This window comes from Hakea prostrata, chromosome 5 (assembly GCF_041222555.1).
Source record: "Hakea prostrata isolate BN-2017 chromosome 5, UWA_Hpros_2, whole genome shotgun sequence".
Classification (NCBI taxonomy): domain Eukaryota; kingdom Viridiplantae; phylum Streptophyta; class Magnoliopsida; order Proteales; family Proteaceae; genus Hakea; species Hakea prostrata.
Window position 1 is genome coordinate 19,645,702 of NC_142604.1, and position 20,013 is coordinate 19,665,714.

General features: G+C 38.8%; 1 protein-coding gene across 1 annotated transcript in view; it reads left to right on the top strand.

Annotated features, from left to right (window-relative positions):
* LOC149015633 (uncharacterized) overlaps positions 1-20,013 on the top strand; it is a 101,883-nt gene that overhangs the window by 45,671 nt on the left and 36,199 nt on the right. Inside the window, exons 8-9 of the mRNA XM_089157458.1 lie at positions 8,123-8,200; positions 19,030-19,109. Coding sequence (XP_089013584.1) covers positions 8,123-8,200; positions 19,030-19,109 — 158 coding nt within the window. The remainder of the gene's footprint in view (positions 1-8,122; positions 8,201-19,029; positions 19,110-20,013) is intronic.

Below are 20,013 nucleotides of genomic sequence, written 5' to 3' on the forward strand. Positions count from 1 at the left end.
GATGTACAGTGCTTTGAGATACGAAGGAAGATTCATCAATTACAACAAAAGTAGCTTACCCTATCTTAATACTACAACACTCTTCAAGGTTGTTATCAAACCCTTGACTTACGCCTATTTTACTCCATTATGTTCTGCCGATGTGGTTGTTTCTCAGAAGTGGAATGTCAAGTTGAGAGTGTATGATTTTCTGGCAGGGTTGAATGTTGAATATGATCATATTCAAGATTTCGAGCACACCATCCACCAAGGCACCAATTTTCAAACATATATACGGAGAATTTTGATGTCCAAAGTAAAATAAGCACTATAGAGGATGAAATTAGGCTAGACATAAGGCCTGATGACATCCCAATAGAAGTATGGAAGAGCTTAGGAACCCACAGGCTAGTTTGGTTGACTAAATTATTTCATAAGATTATGAGCACAGGAAAAATGCCTGATGAATGGAGGAGAGATGTCGTGGTCCCAATTAACAAAAATAAAGGAGATATTCAAAGCTGTAATAACTATAGAGGTATTAAACTAATGAGCCATACAATGAAATTATGGGAGAGACTAATTGAAACCTGTTTGAGACATTTAGCCTCAATTATGGAGAGCTTGTTTGGGTTTATGCTGGGAAGTTCTATGAAAAAAGCTATTCACCTAATTAAGAGACTTATGGAAAGGTAAAGAGAGTGTAGGAAAGACTTTTATATGGTATTTATCGACCTAGAGTTCTTAGAGCGTTAATTTGGCAAGTACTAAAGAAAAGCAAGGTCACAAGTAAATACGTGGACATAGTTAAAGATATGTATGATGGTTCAATGACAAGTGTAAAAAAAATGGGGGGGACAAAGTACTGAATTCCCAATTACAGTTGGGCTACATCAAGCATCAACTTTAAGCCCATATCTATTTACACTTATAATTGAATAATTAACCAAAGACATTCAATAAGAGATTCCTTGGTGTATGCTTTTTGCTATTGATATTGTGTTGATAGATGAGACTCAAGTAAGGATTAATACCAAGTTAGAATCATGGAGAGCAGCTTTGGAATTTAAACTAAGTAAAACAAAACAAGAATATCCAGTTTGTAATTTAAGTCATGATCGGGTAGAGAATGAGGTGGTGAAACTTGATAAGGAGATTGCTTAGAGTGGTCGTTTTAGGTACCTTGGTTCAATCATAAATAAAAGAGGTGATATAAAGGATGATGTTTCTCAAAGAATCAAAATAGGGTGGATGAAGTGGAGAGGTGCGTCTGGGATATTGTGTGATTGACGTATTCCATTAAAGCTTAAGGAAAATTCTATAGGACCATCGTTCGACCAGCTATGATGTACGGTGTAGAGTGTTGGGTTGTTAAAAAGAATCATGTAGATAAACTTAGTCTAGTAGAAATGAGGATTCTAAGATGGATGAGTGGCAAAACTAGGAAGGATATGATAAGGAATGATCATATTAGAGTTGGTCTAGAAGTTGCTCCCATAAGTGATAAACTAAGAGAAACTCATTTGAGGTGGCACGGCCACGTTCAACAGAGGCCTATAAATGCCCTTGTATAGGGAAGTGATACAATCCAAATTAAAGGAACTAGGAGAGCTAGGGGCTGACCTAAAATAACCTTAAAAGAAGTGATGAGAAAGGAAATGCATAGGTTAGGTCTTGTATCTAGCATAGCCTGAAATATAATTGATTGGAGGGCAAGAATCCATATAGCCGACCCCATTTAGTTGTGAAAAGGCTTGTTGTTGTTGTATCAGATTCGAGCACAACCTTTTCCTTCTCTAAAGCAAGCATATGCTATGGTTGATACTGAGGACAGTCAAAGGACAGCTATAGTACACACTTCGACATCTAATAGATTGGCATTTGTGGCTGGTTCTAGCAATAATAAGTCTTGTACTAGTGATTCTCACCCTCCACTGAAATGTGAATATTGTGCAAAAAAGCTTTAATATAAAGGACAACTGTTGGAAGTTGTGTAGACATCCAACAAATTCCTGTGGTGGAGGTATGAATGCAAATAGGGGCAGCAATCAAGCATTTGCAAACCAAGCTAATTCTGACACCCTGAGTACTCCAACGCCTCTTTCCTCAAACAAACTCTAGCATATTCACCAGATGATTTCGAGACTCGAAACTTGACATATCTTCTCTAGTGCCCACTTCCGGTGTGAGTGTAGCCTTTGCCATCATTCCCTCTGTTGATCCACAATTCCCCACAAGTAGTATGATTGTCACGGTGTCAATTCAACTTATCCCTAAATATATAATCAACTATGGGGTAACCAACCATATAATAGGCACATCTTCCTTGTTTCATACTTACTAATTTGTTCCTTTTGCTCAAGATGTTCGAATGGCTGATGGGTCTCTCTCCACTATCTTTGGGAAGAGATTTATTATCTATTCAGCCTCTCTTACTCTATCTAATGTCTTGCATGTTCCTAAGTTTTTGGCTAATCTTCTTGTATTTATTAGTAGCCTTACTCATGATATGAAGTGCAAAATAATATTTCTTTCTTTCTTATTGTGTGTTTCAAGACCTGAAAACAGGGCGTACGGTTAGCAGTGGTAGACAGAAAGGGGGGCTCTACTTGTTGGATGGGTCTCCATCACTCTTTTTATGGCCTCTAGTTCCACCTCTCTTGCACTTTTTGCTTTATTGCGGTGGCATCGTTGTCTTGGCCACATCCCTTTACCATTTTTGTCTAAGTTATTTCCTGATCTAATTAAAAGATGTAATTTGAATGATTTTTATTGTGAGGCCTTCATTTTAAGCAAATAAACTAGAAATGTTTACCCTATTTCAAACCATCGCAGTAAAGGTATCTTTTTAGCTATTCACTCTGATGTGTGGGGTCCTTCTTAGATCATGTCTCTATCTGGCTATAAATGGTTTGTTATTTTTATGGACTCTTGCACTAGGACCATGTGGGTCTACTTTACCAAAAGAGTGATGTTTTCTCGTATTTTTTAAATTTTTATAATACGGGTAGGACACAATTTGGGGCCATAGTCAAATTCTTTTGTATAGTTAATGGGACTGATTACTTAGGAGGTGCATTCCCCTCTTACTTAGCTGACCATGACATTATACACTAAACCAGTTGCGTTGATACTCCACCTCAAATTGGGGTTGCCAAATGCAAGAATAACCATCTACTTGAAGTAGCACGTTCCCTAATGTTTATTATGCATCTGCCTTCTCAGCTTTGGGCTGATGCGGTTCTTACTGCAACTTATTTGATTAATAGAATGCCTTCCCTTTCTAGAGTCTTAGACAAGTGTTGTCCCCGTTGAGGTTCTTTTGGGAACAACAGGTTTTGTAGTACCTCCTAAGGTTTTTGGCTGTGTTGCTTTTGTCCAAAACCACCATATTCATGGTAAGTTAGATCCTCGTGGGTTATAGTGTCTTAGGTTGTTTTCGTACACAAAAAAGGGATAAGTGTTACCATCCTGGTTCTCGTCGTTTCTTTGTGTTTATGGATGTTTGTTTTCTTGGCACAAGTTCCTCCCCCCCCCCCCCTTAAACGTCTTAAAGGGAAGAGTTTTAGTGAAGAGGTTCTAGTGTTAATTCCTCCTTTCTGTATTCTCCTTAGATTCTTGCTAATGATCTTACTCTAGAAGATGGAGTGACCGGATAGGAACAACTGGTGGATGGCGTGTAGAGGGAGCCTAGACCTCTAAAGACCTATCAAAGAAAGCAGTGAGTCATCCCTTCTGAACTAAGCCCTTGGAAGCTTCAGTTCCTAGTCTTAACAAATCCGTTCCTTTAGGTGAGTCTGTCTCTAATTCTTCTTTTGTTGCTACTTTGGACTTACCAATTGCATTGAGGAAGCAACTGTGGACTTGGACCGAACATCCTATTTCCAATTATATTACATATTAGGCCCTGTAGGCCCTGTCCCCAGAATTTCAAAGTTGCATTTCCCTTTTGTCCTCAACTTTTGTTCCTAACACTTGGCAAGAAGCATTATCTCACTCAAACTAGATGGAAGTTATGGATGTTGAAATGCGAGCTCTAGAGAAGAAAAATGTGGGAATTGGTGACTTTGCCTATAGGAAAGCAGACTGTTGGGTGCAAATAGGTGATCAAGCACAAGGCAGATGAGACTATTGAGAGATATAAGGCAAGATTGGTGGCCAAAGGCTTCACTCAGACTTATGGCATTGACTACTAGGAGACATTTGCCCCTGTTGCCAAGATGAACTTAGTCTGGACTATTCTTTCTTATGCAATGAATAAAGGGGGAGTCTACAATAGTTAGATGTGAAGGAGGCTTTCTACATGGAGAACTCTGAGAGGTGTATATGGATGTGCCACCTAGGTATTCTACCGCTGATACTCATAGGAAAGTGTGCAAGTTGAAGAAGGCATTATATGGGCTGGAGCAATCTCCGAGAGCATGGTTCGAAGGTTCCATATGCCATGATCTTTAATGGCTATAAGCAGAGTAATGCAAACCACACTCATTAAAAGAGATGGTTCCCAAACTACTTTACTTCTAGTATATGTAGATGGTATTGTGATTGTAGGCAGTACGGGGATGAGATTTCAGCATTGAAGACTTTTTTGGGAATTGAATTTGAGATAAAAGACTTGGGGAAGCTTAGATATTTCCTAAGGTTGGAGTTTGCATATCCAGCCAGTGGTGTGTCTCTTTTGCAGAGGAATTATATGTTGGATCTCCTCGAGGAAACTGGGATGCTAGGGTGTAAACCTATTGAGACTCCTATTGAACCTAACCTACACTTAAAGGCAAAAGAGGGAGAACCAGTTGACAAGACAAGATATCAAAAGTTGGTGGGAAAGTTGATTTATCTTTCTTATACTAGGCAAGCCAACACATTTGCAATCACTCTTGTTAGCCAGTATAGGTATGATCCCTACTCCCCTCACTTGTACGTGGTGTATTGTATCTTGAGGTACTTGAAGGCCACTCCAGGAAAAGGGATTTTGATTTGAGCTTATGGACACTTAAAGATCAAAGCATATACAGATGCAAATTGGGCAAGATGTCCGGATGACAGGAGGTCTACCTTTGGATGTTATGTGTATGTAGGAGGTAACTTGGTGACTTGGAGAAGCAAGAAACATGTTGTGGTTGCAGAGTCCAATGCCAAGGCCAAGGCCAAGGCCAGGTTTAGAGCAATTTCCCCAGGGAATTTGTGAGGTACTATGGTTGAGAGGGTTGCTTTAGGAGATTGGGTCAAATTCAAAGGTTCCGATACAGTTGTACACTTGTACTCAGTTAGTAAGTCAGCAATCAACATAGCTCACAACCTAGTACAGCATAACATAACCAAGCATGTGGAGATTGACAGACATTTCATTAAAGAGAAGATTAAGGCTAGGTTGATTAGTATAACATTGGTCACCTCAGACAATTAGCAGGCTGATGTGCTTACAAAAAGCTTGAGCATCAAGGCCCTCAGTGGTATTATTGGCAAGTTGTGCATGATAAATATCTGTGCTCCAACTTGAGGGAGAGTGTTGTAAAACAGAATCAGTGGCAGTAGATGTATTTTCTAGATTTACATTCTATTCTTGGGTTTCCTTATTGAGGGTAGATTTCCTAGAATCTCTTACTTTTCTTGTAAGATTCCTATATTGGGAAGATTTAGTTGTTTTGTATTTGGTAAGTTTTGAATATAAATTGAGCTCCTATTGTGTCCTTCAAACACAAGTGGATATTCATTCAATTCTTCCAACATAAATAAATAGGAAAAATAGGGGAAAAGGTTTTGAAAATTGTAGAAAAATATGAATGCTTTTTTATATGTTTTTGGAAGTGTTGTTCATATGGTTTCATAGCCAGTTTTTCTTTGGACAACCAATTTTATTGGTGAGAAAATTCAAAAAAATGATATACTTAAAAAATACATGGGCAAGGTGAAAAATACAGATAGGTACAAAATTCTTTTCATTGTCCAAAATAAATTATTTTCATGTTGTTTAGTGAGTAATGCAATTGTATGCAACAGTAATAATGTCGGGGAGTATGAGGCAATCATCATCATAAAGGCTAGGGGAGGGTAGTTCCTGTTCCTAGAGGCAAGGGATGGTAATTCCCAGAGGCAGGGGTAGGGGAGTTCACATGGTGGGAGTTTAGAGGGATAGGCTAGTATTCCTAGAGGTGAGCATGCATAGCAGTATCGCACATTGATTGATAGGGATAAGAGAGACTCGGTGTAACTCCTGTCACGAAAAGTTTATGGGGAGGTGGCATCACTAGGACAAAGCAACATCTGACTAGAAGTTCTAAACATGTTATCTAGAGCCACATGGCATCAGCTGAGGTAGCACAGGAAGTCAAAGACATGATGAAGGGAGGAACAAAGAAGAAAGCAGATAAAAGAGACAGTCAAGGCTGCATTGGATGAGGCAGTGAGGGGGCATTAATTTGATATTGAGTCTGGCTTTGATGATGATCTCGTTGATGTATATGAAATCAATGTAGTGGGCCGCCCATGGTGTTAGAATCAAAATCAACATCAAATGAAGGCCCCCTTATTGCCTCATCTAGTACAACCGTGGCTCTCTCTTTATTTGCCTTCCTCTTTGCTCCTCCCTTTATCATGTCTTTGATTGCCCGTGCTACCTTTTGCAATACCATGTGGCAATGGATAACATCTTTAGAACTTCCATCCAGAAGTTGCTTCCTCCTAGTAATGCCATCTCCACGTAAATTTCTGGTGACTGAAGTTACACTACGTCTTTCTCTTATCCCCCTCAATCAGTGTGCAATACTGCCATCCAAGGTCACTTGTAGGAGTACCAGCCTGTCCCTCTAAACCATGTGAACTGCCCTTCCCCTGCGTCTAGAAATTAAAACTACCCTCCTCTAGCCTCTATAATGCCGATTGCCTCATATTGCTTGACATTATTACTGTTGTCAAACAATTGGTTGCATAAATCACTAAACAACGTCAAAGTAATTTCTTTCAGTTAAAGAAAACAATGTTGTACATACTTGCCCATGTATGTTTTTTGTATTTAAAATCATTTTTTAATAACTTCTCTGGCAATAAAATTAGTTGCCCATAGCAAAACTGGCTATGGAACCATATGAACAATACTTACAAAACATATAGAAAGCCCTTTCATATTTTTTTATAATTGTCAAAACCTATTTCCCCTTTCATTTATATTTTTATAATATTATACTATTTTTTTAAAATAAAATAAATAATTATTGGGTGGAAAAATATCTCTAATCCGTGACACTATTGGTGGCCCATAGGTTCTTGATATGATTTGGAATGCCATCTATTTTGATGTTTTTTCGAGACTTCACTCTCTTCCCCACCCCCTGTTGTTGAATCTCCAAGAAATAGGCTGATTGTTAGTTCTTGGAGTCTCACCTCTTCTATCCAGTCCCATCCTTGACTGGTCTTCTCCCCCCCCCCCCTCTTTGTATTTGTGCCCTTGTTGTTTCAGTAATTTAATTATTTATTCATCTAAAAAAAAAAGATGTAAACTTTATAATCATTTGTTTGGACACTTATTTAGTTGTGACAAGATTTTGGTTCACCACCAGTAGGAGTTGTTTAGGATTTAATGTTATGTTTGAATTTTTATATTCGAAATTTGAAGTTATGATTTGATTGTTTTGGCTTGTGTTTTAAATGGTGTGATTCTTATCATAATTAATTTTGATGACTTAACTGGTTATGTGGTCAATGCCCGTGTGGGTTCAGTTAAAGCAAGAGCTTTCAAGCAATGCCCGTGTGGTTTAAATCGGGTGATTCTTTATCCGGGTTCAGATCCTGACATTGGGCCTGCTTGCTTAATGCTGCCTGCTGGACTTGTAATGATATAATTTGTAGCTCATGGATCATCTGCTTGAAAGCTCTTGCTTTAAGTGTTCTTATGAGTATTTCCGACTTCAACCAGATATCACTTAGAACTTGAAAGCATAGCTTTGTTCTTGCACAATTTACCAAAATGCGAACATTTTGATACTATGAGCTTTGGCTTCAAAATACTTGGTTCTTACAAATCTTATAATGATAATGCTTGTCACTTTGGCAAATAAGTTACTTCAAAGTCATGGATCACAGTCTCTCTGTCTACATATGGTTACCCTATCGTTATCTTCAAATCTTTGATTTGTTTTATTTGCAGTACAGTTTCTCCAACATATCTTGAGGAGACACTCCGTTCTGGGTGGCTCACAAGCACACTATTAACAAACCGTAATAAGTGAGTTCAGTTGTCACTTTTGTGAAAAGTTTAATTTCTTTACACCGTCTATTTTGTATGTCATTGTTAATTATTGCAATTTATCTTCTTAATAACTGTATGTGATTTGAGGACTTTGGTGTATATGTTCATTCAATCTTAAGCTACTCATAGTAAAATAGGAAGTGAGTTCTGTCCATGGACTTATTTACCTACTCTTCAAAGACTTGACTTTGCCTTCTTTTTGGCTGTTCAAATTTCAATAGCCTCTATCTTTCAGTTTGTAGAACCAAACCTTATGAGAACTGTGTATTTGTTTTGGGAAAGAACCAACTTTCTATTTATTATGCAACACATGCATGGGTATATACTTTGCTGCACTGTCTTCCTGGGTTTTGTAGCTTCTGGATACAAGTGTTACAGATATGAGATACGAATATAGGATATTATGATGTAACATGATAGGAAGTCTATTTCTATCGTGGTTTCGTTGTTGCTTTAGGTCTTTACGTGTTAGTGTCCTAGTCTAAGTGAGTCTCCTATTAAGCTTTAGGCTTTATTAGGTAAGGTTTAGGAATTAGGAGTAATATTACTTTTGTAATTCTATTTTGGTTTATTTTAGATAGATGTGTTGTCTGGTATGGTAGAACAGACATTCTAGTGCCCAGTCCTATTCTCTCATCTTCTCCTTCAATAACTCTTTCTTCTTCTCTCTACCCCCGTATTGATTACAGATTCTGGGATTCTTTACATGGCTTCAGATTGCCACCCCCTTCTTCCCTGGTTCAGGGTAATGTATGTCAAAGATCACCGCCTTCTCCCCACTGCTGGTTACATGACTTTGTGACTGTCAAGAAGAAGAAATATCACCCTTGCCAAACTATTTTCCTTCCCTATTTTATTTCGTTTATGCTGCCTTGTTCTCATTTCCGAGATTCTAACCGTGGAAGAAACCTGCAAGTCTGCAACTGTGAAATTTTTCAGATCTCTCATCTACTGCTAGGTTTTTTTTCGAGCCACTTGTTTATTTGAGGACTTGGAGTGTGATTGTAAACCTCTAAATTTTATTGAAGGATACCTTCAGAAGCAAGAGATCCAAGCACAAGGCAGCCCTGCTTTCCACTTGATTCTGGTAACCAGAGATTGAAGACAACTCACGGTTGTCCTCATATGTCACTCACCTTCTATTGTCAATCCCTTCTATCCCTATTTTACCTCCTCTTCCTAGTTTACCTCTCACTCTGATATGCTATATCCCATTAATTTATAATACCTACTGCATACGAAGTTCTATTATTTGCAATTCTGCCACTTAATTTATCTACTCCCAAATATTTGCTTTGCTTTTGATGCTTACAATTTTAGTTACCTAATATTTGGGTTGGATGATGCGCAATCTGTTGTAAGCTGAGTGATTTGAATCTCAGCAATTTTGCTTTCTGACATTCCCTAGTGGGGTATTTATACTTGTAATCAGTGGGTAAACAACTTTGAGAAGGAAAAGGGAAACATAACAAATCAAAAAATAAGACTTTTAGTACTCTAGTCTTAATCAAACTAGGAATCTAAAAGAAAACAAAGAGAAGGAAGCCTCCCTCTTGAGGACTAGTGCTAGCACTAATGCTAGTCTTGAGAGGAGTAATTCTCTCCTGAATTTCCCTTTAACAACACTCCCCCTCAAGTTTTGGCATAAATATCACAAATGCCCAACTTGGTCAGAATAGGATGAAACATACATCCAGGTAACCTTTGGTGAAGACACCTGCTACTTGATCTTCAGACTTCACAAATGGCATAGAAAAACGTGGTTTTCCAACATCTTTGATAAACGCTTGTCAGTCTCCATATGTTTTGTCTTGTCATGTTGTACTAGATTATGGGCAATGCTTATAGCTAGTTTGTTGTCACAAAGGAGCATCAGAGGAAGGGATACTAGCACACCAAGATCCTCAAGTAGTCAATGTAGCCATAGTAGTTCACAAACCCCTAGAGCTGTAGCTCAAAATTCTGTTGCAGCACTAGATCTTGCAACAACATTTTGTTTTGCTACCTCAAGTGCTTAGATTTCCATCTCAAAAGTACAGTGTCCTGAGGTGGAGTTCCATCCCCGTGCTGCTTCTTTCGACGGCAAGCCAAGCTATGGATCGGCCGGCTAAACAACAAAGACCGGGAGTTCCAATCACGTGATCCTCCCTAATCTACATCTACTTGGGCTTCAATACGGAGATGATAATGTGGGGACAGAAGAACACCCTTACTTGGAGCTGATTCCCCAAGTAATAAAGCATTCGTAAGACCGTAGGCATGTAATTAGAATGCGGATTATGCATTAACAAACTCACGATACTAACTACAGTAGCAATGTCAGGGCGTGTATGAGATTGATAGTTTAGTTTTCCCACCAGTAGTTGATAGCAATCTTTATCAACAGGTTCCCTCTCTTTATCCTGAGTGGAGTAGCAACTTCTAGAGGAGTATCACTTGGATGACAGTCTAAGAAGCCTGTTTCAGAAAACAAGTATAAGACATACTTTCTTTGGGATAAAAATATACCTTTAGCGAAACAAGCAACTTCAATCCCTAGAAAGGACCTTAGCTTCCTAATCCTTTGTTTCATACTCATGACTCATGACTCATGATTTTTTCCAGTTTCACTATTTCTTCACTATCATTTCCTATCACGAGCTCACCACTATATCGTCAATATAGACAATTAAAATGGTTACCTTGGGACCTGTTCTTTTAATGAATAGGGTGTGGTCAACATTACTTTTCTTGAATCCTACTGACATCATAGCCTTGTGGAGCACCAAATCATGCTAGAAGTGAATGCTTCAGGCCATATAGTGCATGTCGGAGCTTACATACTTCCGCTTGAATGTTGTCATTAACATGTAATCGGATGTTTTGATACGTATCCCAACATTACCTCTCTCACCACCCCCTAGTGACCCTTCCACTCTGCCTGATACCTCGACCCTTGGTAATGCACCCTAGCAACCCGACTCCATCTACTTCTACATAGCCGCCATTTATTTTTTTCCTCCCAACTAGTATTCTTAAAGCAATATGCCAAGAAGTGCAAACATTATTGGCCTTAAACAACTAATCCGTCTTATACTGCTACGCCATCAGTCCCTTCTATGTTGTCGGATCTCGATGTTCCCATTGCAGTCTGCAAAGGTAAGCGCATTTGTACTTGCCCACCCTGATATCAAACTAATATTGTTTACCTTATACAAGATTATGTTATTATAGGCTTATAGCCCATTTACCCACTCATTACTGAGCTTTACCTGCATCTTGATTGGATACTTTTCTTCCTACTACTATTGATGATGCTCTCGCTCACCTTGGTTGGCGTGCTGCTATTAATGAAGAGATGTTTACTTTATATGATCACCATACTTGGTTGCTGGTCGACTTACCACCTGGGAAAGAGTTGATTTTGTGTCAATGGGTTTATGTTGTGAAGCACAGGTCCAATGGGAGTATTGAGCGCTTAAAAGCTCGCCTTGTGGCCAAAGGTTTTTCTCAAACCTATGGCATTGATTTTTATAAGACCTTCTTTCCTGTTGCTTGTATCCAATTTATGAGGGCATTGTTATCTTTGGTGGCTAATCTTGAATGGCCTTTGTACCAGATGGACGTTAAGAATGTGCTTCTCTGTGGTGATTTACATGGAGAGGCATATATGGAGCAACCTCTGAGCTATGTTGCTCAGGGGATGTCTGGTAAGGTAGATAGGTTACATAAATCTATATATGGCCTTAAGCAATCACCGCATGCTTGGTTTGATAAATTGACTACTACCCTCAACTCTACCAGTTTAAGCTGGGTTATTCTAATCATTCAGTTTTTTTGTGCAACCAGGATGTGCTATAACAATTCTAGCCATTTATGTTGATGATATAATCGTTTTTGAAAATGATATCATAGGGATTGATGAAGTGAAACAATTTCTTAATCAGAAATTTCAAATGAAGGACTTGAGAAATCTACAATTTTTTTCTTGGAGTTGAGATTTTGAGAAGTAAGAAAGGAATAGGACTGTCTCAGCGAAATATGCATTGGATCTTTTAAAAGAGACTAGAATGCTTGGTTGTAAACCTATAAGAACTCTTATGGATCCCCATCATAAGCTGACGGTTGATGAAGGTATAGACTTTGATGATCCACAACGGTACAGGAGACTTGTTGGTACGTTGATTTATTTGACTATTACCATGCCAAATATTTCATATGCAATAAAGATGGTGAATCAGTATATGCAAAATCCCAAATGGTGTCATTGGAATGTTGCATGCAGAATACTACAATATACAAAGAAAACACCTAGCGAAGGACTTGTGGATAAAAGAAATTTGAGCATTACTTTGACAGCATATTTATACGCGGATTGGATAGGTGCACTTGATGATCCACACTTTACTTCTGGTTGTTGTCTATTTCTGGGTGATAATCTCATCACTTGGAGAAGCAAAAAGCAGTCTACTATGGTCAGGTCTAGTGCTGAAGCGGAGTATCGTGCTATGATTCATACAGTTGCTGAAATTCTATGGGTTTTCTCTCTGCTTTAAGAACTTGGTTTGGGTATACAAAATTCTATAAAAATGTTCAGTGATAATCAAGCTTCGTTATATATTACAAGTAATCCAGTGTTTCATGAAAGAACAAAACATGTAGAAGTGGATCTTCATTTTGTTTGTGATGCTGTTATGATAGGAGTCGTGTCTACTCCATTTGTTACCTCTACTAGACAGTTGCTGATGTTTTTACAAAGGCATTGTTTGATCCTTCATTTAATAATTGTAGCTTGAGGGGGCGTGTTAGCCTGCAGCCTGTGCAAGCCATGCCTAACTTGTCCACCAAGTAACTTGTTCCCTAAGTTATGGACTCTTGGTTATGCATTGTAATTAAGGTTACTGCCCTTTATAAGTACGAGACTAGAATAAATAAAGGTATCAAGTCTGCTCATATTGAGTGAAGGCTCTTCTCCTCCTCTCTCACGATTTCTCTCTTTCTTATTCTCTCGATCTCTTTGCTTCTTGTTTTGTTTCAATGGTGTCAGAGCCAATTGTGATCAATCATTGAGCGCCACCTCCTCTTTCCCATCTTCCACCTTATTCTGACCACAAGAGAAAAATAAAATAAATAAATAAATAAATAGAGAGGAGGAACATCGCAGTAACCAAACCCATTGCCACCACTTGCAACTCCTATTGTAGGAACTAGACCCATTGCCAACACCTATAACTCCAGTCACCACCTGCAACCCCAAGAAATCCATTGCCTAACCCATCGCCTCTTCAACCTGTAACCTAACCTGAAAACTAGGAATTTGAAAACCATTGCCTCTTCCTCCTTACCTAACTCAGGCCTCTTCAACCTGCGACCTAACCCAAAACTATTGAACCTGTGACCTCCTACAATGGTTGATGTAGTTACTCCCTCCTCTTTTAGTACATTTGGTATTGAGATTCCTCTCGTTTCATCTGTTTCTTGGGACTGTGTGATTTTTTTCTTTTCTAGTTGGCCGTTGTTAATCTTAATGAGACCAATTACCTTCACTGGTCTCATTCTATTTCTCTTGAGGTTGGTCTCGTAGTCTTAGTAGCCATCTTCATGGAATTTGTATCAACCCTTCTTCACCTAGTATGGATCAAGACAGGTGGGAGACAAATGAATGCTTGGTTATGCGATTTCTTCTCAATTCCATTAAACCAAGTATTGTAGAGTTACCTTATTCTTCCTGATGCTGCCACGATTTGGAGAGTTGCCAAGGAAATGGTTTCCAAGGTTGGGAATGATGCTTAGTGCTTTGAAATCGGAAGGAAAATTCATCAATTACAACGAAAAGAGCTTACCTTGTCTCAATACTACAACACTCTTCGAGGCTATTATCAAACCCTTGACTCCTATGGCTGTTTTACTTCATCATGTGCTGTAGATGTTTCCGCCTATCATAAGTGGGAAGACAAGTTGAGAGTGTATGACAATTTGGCAGGGTTGAATATTAAGTATGATCAGATTCGTGTACATATTCTATTACAAGAACCCTTTCCTTCTTTGAAGCAAGCCTATGCTCTGGTTGACACTGAGGACAATCGAAGGAGGTTGACGCAGACATATGACAGGTTTGCATTAATGGCTGGTTTTGGCAGCAATGAGTCTAGTTCTAGTGATTCTCAAGCTCCAGTGAACTACGAGTATTGTGGCAAAGAATGTCATACAAGAGACAAGTGTTGGAAGTTGCATGGACGACCATCGAATTCCCATGGAGGTAGGAATAGAAATATGCTTAGCAATCAAGCATATGCAAACCAAGCTAGTTCTAACACCCTGAGTACTCCAGCACCTCTTTCCTCAAACAAGTTACAGCACCTTTGCCAGTTAATGTCAGACTTGATGTGTCTTCTCCAATGCAAACTTCCAGTGTGAGTGTAGCTTCTGCCATTGTTCCATCTACTTATTAACCGTCCTCCATAGGTATTTTCTGTTGTCACAATGTCAATTCTACTTATCCCTCTTGGATAATCGACTATGGGGCAATTAACCATATGACAAGCCCATCTTCCTTATTTCATACTTATTCATCTTTCCTTTTGCTCAAGATGTTCAAACAATTATGGGTCTCTTTCTCCTATCTCTGAGAAGGGATCTATTATTTGTTCACGTTCTCTTACTCTTAACTTCCATTTTGCATGTTACTAAGTTTTCAGCTAATTTTTTATCTATTAGTAGCCTTACTCGTGATATAAATTGCAAAATAACTTTTTTCCCTTCTCACCGTGTATTTCAGGACTAAAAAACAGGGCATACAATTGGCAGTGGCAAACAGAAGGGGGGCTCTACTTGTTGGACGGGTCTCCCTCAATTCTTTCTACAGCCTCTAATTCCACTTCTCCTGCACCTTTTACTTTGTTGCAGTGGCATCGTCGTCTTGGCCACGTTCTTTTACCTATTTTGTCCAACTTATTTCCAAATTTGATTAAAATTAGTAATTTGAATGGTTTTTATTGCAAAGCTTGCATTTTAGCCAAGCAGACTAGGCATGTTTTCCCTATTTCAGACGATCGAGGTGATATTCATTTTTTAGTTATTCACTCAGATGTGTGGGTCCTTCCCAGACTGTGTCTTTGTGTGGCCATAAGTGGTTTGTCACGTTTATTGACTGTTGCACTAGGACCACATGGGTATACTTCACCAAAAGAGTGATGTCTTCTTATGTTTCCATAATTTATGATATGGTCAGGACATAGTTTGGGGTGCCAGTCAAAATCCTTCGTATAGATAAAGGGACTGAGTACTTAGGAGGCGCAATTCCTTCTTACCTAGTTGACCATGGCATCATACACCAAACTAGTTGTATCAACACTCTACCTCAAAATAGGGTTGCCGAATGCAAGATTGGGATCTACTTGAGATAGCACATTCCCTAATGTATATTATGCATGTTTCTCCTCAATTTTGGGGTAGTGTTGTTCTTACAGTAGCTTATCTAATCGACCAAATGCCTTCCTGAGTCTAGGACCAATGCTGCCCCCTTGAGGTTCTTCTAGGTATAGCAACCTTACAATACCACCTAAGGTTTTTGGTTGTCTTGCCTTTATCCAAAACGATTATGGTAAGTTGGACCCTCATAAGTTATAGTGCATTTTCTTGGGTTATCCTCCTACACAAGATGGGTATAATTGTTATCATCATGGTTCCCGTTAGTTCTTTGTCTCTATGGGTGTTGTGTTCTAGGAACAAGTTCCTTTCTTTTCCCCTACACTTCTTTAGGGGGAGAATCTTAGTGAAGAGGCTCCAGTCTTGATTCCTCCTTTAGATATTTCTCCTAAGATCCTGTAGATGATCCTCTTTTGGAAAATGGAGTGACCGGACTAGAACAGCTAGTGTATGATATGTAGGGGGGAGCAAAGACCTTTGAAGACCCTAATTTGCCCATCTTAGGAATTATCCCTTCAATCTACCCTAGACCTTACTTAAACCTCCAAATTATTTCATTCTTCTTTCCATCAACCTTAAGGATAATTTTGGATATCTCAAATTTCATCCCATAGAGGCTTTTTTTTTAACCCTTAAAAAAGCTTAGGATCCCAATCATGTTTCTTAATCTTCCTTCCAATTCCCATCTACCCATAGGTTCCCTTAAAATTATTAGATTATTTGCTTGAAGATTTTGGGTGAATCCTAAACTCTAGGGAGTCTTTCCGAGAAACCCAACCCTAGAATTGGATTTACATCAACAAGCAACACACTTTGAACAAGGAATATTAAGTCCCTTTTTTGTGTAATAACTCATTAAATCATGGAAGCCAATTCAGAACTCCTCAAATAAGCAAAGAAATATTTGGCAAACAATGAACAAGTCGAAACGTCCACAAGTCGATTCATGAAAAGAAACCGTCTAGATTCCAATTCAAACAACCACAAGTCTGTTCTCTGATGAAGAAGAAGATCAATGAGATGTTAAGTGTTGGTAACCGAAGCAGAGGATGACCAAGGAAGGGATAATGGTGAGATTCGTGAGCAGTTTACCAGTATTCAGTAGACCTAAACCCGCCAAACTCTCAAAGTATAATGGCTTTGTGTGGTAATTTTCACTATTTTCAATCATTAGGTTTTCTAATGTTAAAATTACATTTCTACCTAATGCAGTATTCGGTATGGTTTTGGTACATAATGTCAGTATGGTACCCAAAACCGGTACAATACTGTACCGAATCAAAAACTATTTTTAAAAAGCCATACCTTACCATTCTTTAAACAGTTTAATGTAGCATGGTTTTATACTGTCGGTTTCTTTACCAAATTGACACCCTTAAAGGGCATCAGACTAAAAGGTCTTATGGACATGCATACCAGCTAGAAGTTTCCTACTGACCTCCAACAAATGACGGTTTTGTCTCTCATCCACCCGATTCTATTGAGGGGTGTCAACCATGGTAGAAGATCTCGCTCTCGAGCGAGATTTCGCCTTTTAAAAAAACCAAGATCTCGACCATCTCGGCGAGATCTTGGTCAAGATATACAATTTTTTGACATCAACTCGATGGCCCATCTCGGTGGATTTTAGGGTCCCAGTTGGGTTGAAACTTGGTATTTAGACTATTTAAGGCATTTTGAACACATTGGTGGCCTTGGATTTGTCAAAAAACAACCCTATGTATGGTTTCTAAGTCTACCCATAGTGTGAAACCGAAATGTTGTAGGATTAGGGAATGCAAGGTTATACAACATGTAATATAGAACTTTTAAAGCATATAAATGAAAAGCAAGCATATCAAATGCATCAAGCAACCTTAATGTTATCAAAATTCCATCCATATGAGTATCACAATCTCAATTTTCAAGAACAGAATAATAAAATTATACAACCATTAGAAGTTCTATATAAGTCATTAAATTATAAGTTTATAAGACAAGTCGAGAATAATTGATCTTCCTTAAATGTAGTAGATGTGTTAAGAGTAGTTGCAAGTAAAATTCAGCCGAAATCCACAAAAAAGGCAAAAATTGAGAGTTCCAGTGAGATCCAGGGCAAGATATGGAGAGATATAGCGAGATATGGCGAGATCTCGAGCGAGATATCCCAACTCTCTGCTCTCGACCTCCATCTCGTCTCGCCTATCTCAAAAAACGAGATATCTCGCGAGATCTCCCACCATGGTGTCAACACCATAAACCTAATGAATGATCCTTTTGTCGATAAAAACTGTTGAAGCCCCTCGCGGCCCCCCAAAAAAAAATTACTGTCCCCCTTATCAATCTTAAACAATTTGAATGTGAGTACTAAAATGAGTACAAATCTACTGATAAGATTTTTTTGATTGTGGTGGATGCAAATTTTGAGATTGAAATGCTTAGACCAAAAAATTTGACACTGCAGGAGAGGTGAAAGAGTTACCTAGTCAAGACATCACCTGGGGGAGGCAGCAATATGCTCTCTAGAAAGTGAATCCTGATCGGTCGATGGTCCTGATGACCTAGTCTCAGTAGTCACAGAATGAAATCATAAGAGGTCAAAGCAGAAGTAGCAGTAGTAGGAGACTGGGATCCAAAGAGGAAGCTGACACATCAGATTGAGACATCATGCAGTGGAGCATAAACATCTCATCTTGGGAGAACTGGAATTGCAGCTGACTGTTACAGTCCCCTTAAGTACTCTCAAAACAGAGATACTGGTAGGCTATCACTGATTAATCTGCTCCAAGACTATGTGACAATTTCAGAACAAGAAAATTCGACCTTGCACAAACAAGGAGGGAGCAGAGATCAAGGAGAGAGAATGAGAGAGAAAAAACCAGATTGACTACGATGCGTTGATACCATAAACTTATAAAATAAGAATTACATGATCTTGGAAGAAGCTCACCATGTTTATTGTTACTCACCCATAAGCCCCTGAAATAAAAGTTCCCATGTGATAAAGTGAAATATCCCCCCTGTGGTGCGAATCTACAGCTGTAGCTTCAGCAAAGTTTTTGCATTGGAGTGTTTTTAGTGGTTTCGTTTTTGTAGATGTTACAAGAGGGCAGCTGTTGCAACATCAAAGATATAAAACTTGACCAGATTATGTTTGGTGGAATTGTTAATTAATCATTATATTACAGTTGGCAGTTTAGCACATCCTTTTATGTATCTAACTAAAAGTAATGTTCTAGTGATGACTGAACGTTGAGTTAAAGCTCTTTCTATGTTGAATTTCTTCCTTTACTTGTTATTGGCAAACTTGAGCATATTTCAGAGAGAGTTGTCTTTTCTAGCTTTACAACAACTTGAGGCTTGTAATCTGTTTTCTGTTTGTTCATTCATCAATAACATATGTTTATATATTGATGTAGGTACCATGGTATTTTGAATGGTATAGATGCAGTAATGTGGAACCCAGCTACAGATGTTTTCTTGCCCTGTAATTTCAATGGTAATAGCTGAAACTTAATATATGGGCCAAAAAATCATTTCCATAGAAGAGTTCTTTTTTCCTTGATCTACTGATTTTTCTGCCTTTATTCCTTGTATTATAACCCTGGAATACACGCCAGTTATAGAATATTTTCTGAGAACTAACAGGCACTTTAGGGTTCAAGACGTCGTGGACAGCAACTAATAGTGTACTAAATACCCTGCGGTTAAGGCTTGTATGAGTTCCAAACCTCGGAGCTAAGTATAGAGGAATCTAGGGTTTAAGAGGGGAGGGTATTAGGTTTCGCCCAGGCTAGTTTTAGGTCTGGATATTCAAGAAAAGTATTCTGCTTCAACAGTATTTTAATCTGCAGAATTATTTAAGGGAATTTCTACTGTTTTTTTGGTAGGGTTAGGATTAGGATTAAGGACAAATGTAGGGTAGGGGGTGGGGATGATGCTCCTAGGTTAGAATGAGATTGGGATGAAGGTATATGGATAGAAACCTGACTAGGGTACTAGGGTTTTGTGTGGAATTCCTGGGTTTCTAGGCTGCTGCAACTAAAAGGGAGAATGCGAGATGGGGGCTGGGGAATGAAGGGGATGGAAGGGATACAAACGTAGGCTCCTAGAGGGGATGAGAGAGACTTGCGATGGGGGACGGTGCCGCAAGCTATAGGGAGAAAGGGGGAAGGTTGCAAGGGGTAGGAGGCCAGAATGGGTAGGGGAGGGGCTGGGGATACACTTACTTGATTAAGGAAGGGGCTGCTGAAAAATTGCAAGATTTGATTGTGCTTCTAATTTCTAAGGCTTGAGAAAGGAGGAAACAAGTTGGAATTGCAGAATAGGACTCAATAAACAAATTAAAGACTACTTAGAAATTCTACTTCAAATAGGATTCCTTCTCAAACTAAAACTCTACT